At 41.3% G+C, this 9925-nt stretch overlaps 1 protein-coding gene across 1 annotated transcript in view; it reads right to left on the reverse strand.

Annotated features, from left to right (window-relative positions):
- Positions 1–293: 293 nt before the first annotated feature.
- Positions 294–9925, reverse strand: part of LOC105516618 (threonine aspartase 1-like) — a 256675-nt gene continuing 247043 nt past the window's right edge. Inside the window, exon 11 of the mRNA XM_011948883.1 lies at positions 294–1372. Coding sequence (XP_011804273.1) covers positions 1280–1372 — 93 coding nt within the window. The 3' untranslated portion in view covers positions 294–1279. The remainder of the gene's footprint in view (positions 1373–9925) is intronic.

A 9925-nucleotide genomic window follows, 5' to 3' on the forward strand; every position in this document is an offset into this window, starting at 1 on the left:
ATAACATTTAGAAGTAATTTATCAACTGAAACTATCGCGCTTTTAGCTGCCACTACAATTTTTCAAAGCAAAGTCTTCTTATTCCTTCTCTTTGTTATTTTTATCAAATTGCAACAGAAATTTTGGGACTTCCATATTGACCATTCAGTCATGTACTAAGTTCAACTTTCATCCTGCCAGTGTCTTCTTTAACTGCGTAAGACTGGCCTTGGAACAATTAGAATAACAGCAAGATGAATAATGGTATGATTTCCAGGAGAACATTTTATAAACAAAATAAATAACAACTGTCCAATCAAGGATTCAAAAGATAATTTATTAGTCTGAGAAGAGGAGTCACATACTATACCCAGTAATACACTTCTTTTATTTTTGTGCCTTTATCTTAAAAATATATTTAAACAAAAACAAAGATAATATTGAATTTTCCCATAAACTTTGCTTTCTTATTTACAGTGTTATATTGCAAATAACATTCCATTATACACAAATTAAGGACTGTGCATTACTGTATGTTCTCTTTACATATTCTTTCATAATATAGTCCATACAGCTCGAAGCTATGCAATATTTAAGCTTAGAAAAGCTTGATGAAAGAAGTACAAACTGTATCAATCAGACTATTATTTAAAAAGATTCTGACATTAATTCTCTGCTAGATTGTTTCACTGAAACCATTCTTTGTTAAAGAAAAATGCCCCGTATAAGGGATGAGAACAACAGTTTAAGTTACCACAGGATCCACTTAAACTGGTTAACAAATAAAAACACTTTATTACTTATCACTGTTATTAAATGAAGCACTACCACTGTCAAGTCATTTAAACAAGTAGATTTACTCTTCAGTTCTGACACAGTACATCAGCGACAGCTGGTACCTCTTTACGAAATAAAAAATGTTTCCTGCAACTTTAGGTTTTACTTGTAAACAGTTAAAGCACACATTTTGTAAAGATGATTTAACCATTCCTGGTCACACAATGAGGAGTTTCTATTTCATCCAGGGAGAAGCAAACATACACACTCCACACATACACACACGCACACATGTGCGCACACACGCGCGCGTGCACACACACACACACACAGTCCCGCTCACCTGCCAAAGGCCTGCGTGTCACTAAGCGCTAACTACAGCAGCACTTGTGTCTCGAGCAGTGCACGAGGTTGCAATAGGAATTATAAAACAAGAAAGATAAAACAGCCAACTTCAGTTAAAAATCCCAAAAAGCTCAGGATCTGAAATGCCTCTCAGATGCTTCACGCTCAACCTGAAGGGTCAGTTCACTGGGCTCTCCAGGCGGCACACCCCACCTTCGATTGCCACGGACTGTCCTGCCACCGCACCGGGAGGGAGTCTTGAAATGTGAGTCTGCAGAGAGACAGAGACAGGAGAGCATCAGGGGGTTCAGCAGCGACCTACACCCCCACCCGTGTCCAAAAAAGGTAGAGGAAACACCAGAGCATTAGGCCTTCACTTTGCTTCTGAGCATCCACAGACTGTACCACTGGTAAACTTCAGTTACTGAAAGATTGTTTGTTCAAATCGCTGAGGAAATATTTACTGAGCATCTGCTACATGCCAAGCACAGCACTAGCAACTGAGATACAGAGGTGACCAAGTTAGTCAAGACCCCTGACACAGAATGTATAGTTTAGTCATATTCACAAGAGTAGCAGTTTTAATGCCAGCTCTATTGAGTATAGTTGTTATGTGAAAACTAGTAATTTGTATATGTTTTGTCCTCTAAACAGAGTAACTAAGGATACTTAATTCATGTTTATACCCCAAATTTATTCCTTAAAGAATTTCAGTAGCTTACAAAAACTCAGGTAATTCAATAGCCTAAAATAGGAGAGGAAATGAGAAGAAAAACAAGAGTTTACAAAATAAGGTAAAGACGGAAGTGGGGCTAACAAAGAAATCTAAGCTGAGAAGTTTGGTACCCATGCCAGAGGCAAGCCTGCTGCCCTGTCTTTCAGTTTCCTAGCAACAGAGATCAGGTTGGTGGTTCATGTAGCATAAGGATCACAGCAAACTCATTGCTTGGATGAGAACAATTGTTCCTGGCACTGAGACCAAGGAGTCATTTCTCCTATAGGTCTTTGTAAAGAGGGCCCTGTGTTTAGTGACCGAGTGAAGACATCAGCTATACAACAGGGAGTTTTGTAGGGTGAGTGTTACAACATCACTCAGAGGAGGCTGGGGCTGGAGGCTCTGGCAGAAGACAGTAAGCACTTCACTCTGTTTCATGAGGGGTCAGGATGAGGTCAGTCAAGAATTCCTCATTTTGGTGATCTGGCTTAATCCAAGGATAGATAAATGTCTGGAATTTCTAAGAAGAAAGAGGGGCTGCATAAACTTCAGGCAATCCTCTCTACTTGTTTCTCTAAGTACTGAAACCTTGCGGAGTCTCATCAGAAGACAAGTAACCTTGGTCTGAAAGAGTGTGAGCCAAGATGTGTTTGAAGCTTCCTGTGGCGACTCAGTGGGGCATCAAATCATATAAACAGTGGGAGCTGTTGAAGATAATGTTTTATATGAACTTATCTCCAGAGTTCTTTTTGAGAGAAGTGAGTTTAAATTTCTCTTTAGCCTAAACACAGACCACTTTCTACAACAAACCAGGATGTCGGCACAAAAAATGCAATAAACTATTTTACATTGAGCAAATGGGTAAGGACTGTGTAGACTCTAGAGTATCCCACAAGCAGAAGAACTTAACAAGGTACCTTTACAATATTTAAATAGCAATGCACTTTTATAGGAATTTGGAATAATGGGAAATAACACATTAAAATGATACATGAAAAAGCAGCAGACATCCATTTTGGGTCATCTCCCTCCATTCCTCGCTGGATGCCATGTCTCTAACACCCTTCTCTGGCTCTTTCTCAAGGGAAACCTTGACCAGGCACCCCACTCAACTTAGAAACTCTTCTAGCTCCTATAGCACCCATATGAGCACTTCTCATCCAGTCTTGGTTTTGAGTTTTCAGGTTTCTGTAATTGAAAGTCAGTTATGGGCAGAAGCTTGTGTTACATACATCTCAGTTTCCCTGTACCTGACCGTGTGTTTCACATAGAAGCACACCACTCTGGAAATGCTGAGGGGGTAAATGAGTGAAACAGACCATTCTAGGGCTATGTTTATGTAAACATGCAGAATCTTAAGGCTCTCTGCTCCTCCCATTCAAGAGACAGCCGCATCTTCTAGTGCAGTGCTAGCCACATCCCTGGTGAAGGTGAAGGCCACAGTAAAAGGATTTGGCAGTATCGGGCACTGGTCACTAGGGCAGCTTTTAACTCCAGTAAAGTAGATGTTCTTGCCAACAATGACCTCTCCCTTGACCTCAACTACATAGTCTACATGTTCCAGTACGGTTCCACCCATGGCATATCCCATGGCACCATCAAGGCTGAGAATGGGAAGCTTGTCATCAATGGAAATCCCATCACCATCTTTCAGGAGTGAGATCCCACCAAAATAAAATGGGGCAATGCTGATGCTGAGTACATTGTGGAGTCCACCAGTACCTTCACGACCATGGAGAAGGCTGGGACTCACTTGCAGCAGGGAGCCAAAAGGGTCATCATCTCTGCCCCCTCTGCTGAGGCCCCCATGTTCATATAGGCATGAACCATGAGAAGTATGACAACAGTCTCAAGATCGTCAGCAGTGCCTCCTGTACCACCAACTGCTTAGCACCCCTGGCCAAAGCTATCTATGGCAACTTAGGCATCATGGAAGGATTCATGACCACAGTCCATGCCATCACTGCCACCCAGAAGACTGTGGATGGCCCCAAGGGAAACGGTGGCATGATGGCTGTGGGGTTCTCCAGAACATCATCCCTGCATCTACTGGCACTGCTAAGGCTGTGGGCAAGGTCATCCCCGAGATGAACAGGAAGCTCACTGGCATGGTTTTCCATGTCCCTGTCGCCAACGTGTCAGTTGTGGACCTGACCTACCATCTGGAGAAACCTGCCAAGTATGAGGATATCAAGAAGGTGGTGAAGCAGGTGTCAGAGGGCCCCTCAAAGGCATCCTGGACTACACTGAGCACCAGATTGTCTCCTTCAACTTTAACAGTGACACCCACTCTTCCATCTTCCATGCTGGGGCTGGCAATGCCCTCAACAACCACTCTGTCAGGCTCATTTCCTGGTATGACAATGAATTTGGCTACCGCAATATGGTGGTGGACCTCTTGGCCCACATGGCCTCCAAGGAGTAAGATCCCTGGACCACCAGCCCCAGCGACACCATGAAAGGAAGAGAGAGACCCTCAGCTGCTGGGAGTCCCTGTCCACACTCAGTCCTCTACCTTGCTGAGAATCTCCCCCCCCACACAATGTCCACGCAGACACCCTGAAGAGGGAGCGTTCAAGGGAGCCTCACCCTGTTGTATGCCATGAATAAAGTCCCCTGTGCTCAGGCAAAAAAAAGAAAAAAAGTAAAAAATTTTAAGTGTTTTAACTGATATGACCAATCTGTTTGGTTGAAAAGTCAGTCACACTAGTTTGCCACAGTAAAGATTAATCTTAGATTTTTTTTGGCCGGGTGCGGGTGGTTCACGCCTGTAATCCAAGCACTTTGGGAGGCTGAGGCGGGCGGATCTTCTGAGGTCAGGAGTTCGAGACCAGCCTGGCCAACAGGGCAAAACCCCATCTCTACTAAAAATTAAAAAAACAAAAAAATTAGCTGGGTATGGTGGCGCATGCCTGTAATCTCAGCTACTCAGGAGGCTGAGGCAGGAGAATCACTTGACCCCAGGAGTCAGAGGTTGCAGTGAGCCAAGATTGTGCCGCTGCACTCCAGTACTCTCTCTCAGAAAAAAAAAAAAAAAAAAGGCCAGGTGTGGTAGCTCATGACTCCAATCTCAGCACTTTGGGAGGCCAAGGCAGGAGGATCACAAGGTCAGGAGTTTGAGATCATCCTGGCTAACATAGTGAAACCCTGTCTCTACTAAAAATACAAAAAAAATTAGCCAGACACGGTGGTGGGCACCTGTAGTCCCAGCTACGTGGGAGGCTGTGGCTGGAGAATGGCGTGAACCTGGGAGGCGGAGCTTGCAGTGAATCCAGCTTTCACGCCACTGTACTCTAGCCTGGGTGACAGAGCAAGACTCCGTCTCAAAACAAAACAAAACAAACTTAGATTTTTTTTAAGTACTAACTAAAATTTTCCAACTTCCAAGTGATGGTGCTGTTAGAATAGAGATGGAGCTCTAGATTCTCAGATGCAAACAGCTCCACACCAGTGGGATCCACTGGCCATGTAGTTATAATTTGCTGCTTTGTTGCTAATTCCCAGAGAAGCACAGACAGATTCTTGAGGTTAACACTGCTTGAAAAACTATCAACTTATAAATTAAACTGACTGTTCAAAGCCACTATTATTAGGGCTATATCTTTTTATAAAATCAAGTACACTGGATTAAAAAATTTAGCTCAAAGATTCTAAAATAAGAAAATTAAAAGTAATACAGAAAGTATATAATTACCTGATAACCTAATCACAATCTAAGTAATAGCTGAAATTTCCTATCATTCATACTCAATGTTAAGATCTTTTAAGATCACCTTAGAAACTGCTGTTGTATGGTTTCTAAGAAAACTACACATGACTTAATTTAAAAAGTCTGCTTCCAGACAGAGACCATTGGAGGCATGAGCAACTTAAACAGTAGTCAAATGGGGGTCCTGAGTCTTGTACGTTTGTTGTGTTATGCTGCATTAATAACATTCTGACAAATCCAACACCAGGAGGAACGTGAAAAACACTAGGGTAAACTTGTTTGCATGGGCATTTTCCTTCCTGGAAAAACTCTAGCCTCCTGAGATACAAGTGTGTTCAGGTCAATTTGCTGTTACCATGTACTTTTGAAGACACAGATCCTTTTATTCTACCACTTTCCCTTCTCCCGTTAATTCTTACTTATTGTTTAAATTGCTGAGTAATAGAAAACATCTAATTTTTTCATTCACTAACGATGTCACATGAATTTTAATATAATCTGGAATATTGTGTATCGTTTATAGAATAAAAATCCATTTAACAACAAGTAAAGCTTCTCTTCTGTATTCATCACTACTTGGGCTATGTAAATATGGTACTGTGAGATTGTACTGTGAACTGGGTATTGCCTTATATCCTTGCATTGTGAATTCTTGCCTGACATGATAATAGTCACCCTCAGCTTTTTTTTTTTTTTTTTTTTTTTTTTTTTTTAGAGAGTTTGTTTTGTCCCCCCCCGGGGGGGGAGGGGGGGGGGCCCCGATCTCAGCTCACTGCAACCTCCGTCTGCCAGGTTCAAGAGATTCTCCTGCCTCAGTCTCCTGAGTAGCTAGGACTACAGGCGCATGCCACCACACCTGGCTAATGTTTTTTTTGTTGCTTTTTTTTTTGTATTTTTAGTAGAGACGGGGTTTTACCATGTTAGCCAGGATGGTCTCGATCTCCTGACCTCATGATCCGCCCCGCCTCGGCCTCCCGAAGTGCTGATTACAGGCATGAGCCACTGCCCTCAGCTTTCTTTTAGTGCCACAAATGTGATATACCTTAAATGACTAAGTCCAGAGAAGGGCTGGGGAAGTGTGTCTGGTTGGATTTTATTGCCTTGTTTCTACTGTGGGCTTTTAAATTTTTTTCTGTCTTAATGAGTTGAATCAGGAGATACTGCCACCCACCCCCCATCCTTTTCCCAGAAGTTCCCTGCCCATTGCTTTTTAAGAGCTGTCTTTCAAAGAGACACAAATTTGTGAATAAGTATATTCTAGGCATTCTTTGTGTGCAGCATTAAACCTTGGAATGTAGTTAACTGCTCTAAAAATAGAATTTGGTCTTCATACTTCATCCTGAAAGCAGATGTACTCAACTAGCTGACAGTTTCACATGAACCTTCTTAATATAGTCTGGAATAATGTGTATATTTTATAGAATAAAAATCCATTAACTATAGGTGAAAAGATCTGGATGCCCACTTACTAAGCCTGTGTTATACTGGGCAATGGAAAATGAAGACTGGGTTAGACGGTCTCTAGAGCATCCTTTCAGAGTTTGGACAATCTCTGATGCTGACTTCATTTAGCTTGTATATACATTGTTAATGAATCAAAAAAAAAGTATTTACTTCTATTTTCTCATTGTCTTAAAGTATTAAATAGGCCAGAGCAATTCTGAAGATATAATTTCCAAGTTCAACCAACCAATCAGAAATATCAACAGAATGAGAAAGGAATGCCATATGTTATTCATCTTACTGTGTGTCACTCATACCTCATTCTCCACATTGAAAACAAGGATGCCATTAAAGATCACTAGCAAACGTGGATGAAACACAAAGATGACATTTGGGTAAATTTCACTGTTAGCACTGAAACAGGGATATGTGAGGGCAAAAAGTTCTATTGTTCTCACATATACATATCATGTTTAAGCAGCCTTAAAATAAGATTAAAATGCTGTCTGATGAGAGCAGCACGTTGTACCAGCCTCAAGGCCACTTTGGTTCTTACTATCACCAGGCTCACTGACACCATACTTCAGTCAGAGGCAACATCAGACAAGAGTTCCCTCCTATTTTTAGGTTAAAAGCCCTGTGAAGATACTCACATAAACATGGCAAGCTCCACAGCACCTATTATTCCACCACTCATGTGGAGAATTATCATGAATATTCCCTCTTGCTACAGGTGATAAAAGTGCTCCATTATTTAACAAATATTTATTCTGCTAGTTATTATGGGGGGAACAGAAGAATGAAACACATGGATCTTGCTCTGAATGCAATTGTGTCTTTGCAGGATGCAGAAACTAGTTCCTTGTGAAATCTTCACAGTAAGTCCCTATATTTGCATAATGCTTTAGTTTCCATAGCGCCTCTAAAACAATGAGATCTCCTCAAAATACCACGTCAGACAGAAAGATGTATACTACACCTATTTTTTTTTTCAGATTAAAAAAAAGAACAACAAATGAGACTCAGAATGGTAATGTGGTTTGCTTATGGTCAGAGAGGAAGTGGAAAAATGTGAATGAAAGCCTCTGCACTCCAAATTTAGGGCTATCTTGACTCCCCCTGAAGACTTACCATGAAGAAGGATTCTAAATCTGGCTCTGTTAAGAGACATGCCTCTAACGCAGGAGGCTTTGGAAAAGCAGGTTTTCAGGGTGAAACAAGGCTTGCTCAGGGAAGCTACTGGCACAAATCTTACCGACAAATTTCAAGACGATTCTGAGACTCAGAGAAATCGGTTTGAGCCTCAACTCTCTGTTGATAGATTAGATAGTTTCTGGATTTGGAAATCACTGGCTTTCTGGGTTTCAATGTCTTTGTAGGTAAAAGTGAAAAACTTCAACTCAGTTATATTCAGAGTTCTTTCTGATTTTGACATTCTACAGAGTTTTACTACTGAGGGTTTCCTTTCAGGTCTGTAAGGCGAGGCTCTGGGTCACCATTCCTTGGTCAAGACAGCCCAGTTTCCTCTTCATAGGGAACCTGGTCTCAACATCCTGATGATTTGTACTAGGTGAAACCCAAAATGTCATTTATGGTCTTCTGGTTGGTAAGCTGCTAGGTAACAGGAATCTTACTATAGTTTGAAAAGAGCATCTTCTATTTGAAAAGAAAGACTAACACTTAAACTATCATTAAGAATGAGGCCACTCTCCATTTGTGTAATGGACAATTTTCTGAGAATCTCAGTTAATCTGTCAGTGAGGAATTTTGGAGGGGAAAAATACAAACCACCAACAACTTATTTGAAGAAAGTTCTCTTTGTCAAAATCTTGTGCTTCCTGACTTACTGATCTGACCCGTGCCCCCAAAGAACTGTTAAGGCACTGCGACCCAGAAAGCAGCATTTCTCAAGCTGACTTCTGCTGGGTCCTGGGAAGTGCTCTCTCTTTAAAAAAAGCGGGGGTCAGTGCGGGAGCATGGGCAAAAGCTGCAAATGTACTGCTCCACATTGTTCTACCCTTCTTAGAGCTAGACAGGCACATGAACACAGAAAGGTTCAGACATCCTGCATTCAAAAGACCTGTGTGACTCTATAAAGTTAGTTCATCCCAAATGTCAAGGAATGCCTTCCTTTAATACTAGCTGTACCTGGAACTACTACAAATAACATGCTGAAACTTTCCTTTTATTTTACTCCAAAACTTAACCTCATTTTCCTTTGCTGATTCTTCCTCATCTCCCCAACCACTAAATGTTGGAGTATCCAAAGACACAACAGACCACTTTCTTCCACTCATTTTAAAGAAAAATGTCTATGAAGTGTTTTGGATATAAAGTGAAGCATCTGGTTGCACTGGAAATTGAGGTAAGAATAATAACTCTATAAATCTACCTCCTCCTCCAGTAGCCACTCCATTTCTTTACTTCCATTTACAGCAAAGTTCATTGAAAGAGTTCTCTACACCTATTACCTCAAATTCTTTCCTTCCATTTTCTCTTTAAGCCCTCTATAATCAACTTTTCGCTTTCACCTCTCCACCAAAACCCCTCTTTATCGAAATAAGAAATGACTTCCAATGCCAAATCCAATAGCCTGTCCTCAGATCTAATTTCACAAGGTCCAACAACAGCATCTGATAAAGTTGATCACCTGCTTCTCCTTCAAACAAACATCCTTTTCCCTTGTTTTTTAGGACACCACTGTCACCTGGTTCTCCTCTGACCTCTATGACTGTAACTTCTCAGTCTCCCTGGCTGCTTCCCTAACTTATAACTACAAAAGTTCCCCAGGGATCTTTTCTCCTGTCTGTGTTCACGTCCTTGGTGATCTCATCCAAATGTTTTTTTAAAAAATATTTATTCTTCACAGAATTGGAAAAAACTGCTTTAAAGTTCATATGGAACCAAAAAAGAGCCCGCATTGCCAAGACAATCCTAAGCCAAAAGAACAAAGCTGG

This window comes from Colobus angolensis, unplaced genomic scaffold (genome assembly GCF_000951035.1).
Source record: "Colobus angolensis palliatus isolate OR3802 unplaced genomic scaffold, Cang.pa_1.0 Scaffold285, whole genome shotgun sequence".
Taxonomy (NCBI): domain Eukaryota; kingdom Metazoa; phylum Chordata; class Mammalia; order Primates; family Cercopithecidae; genus Colobus; species Colobus angolensis.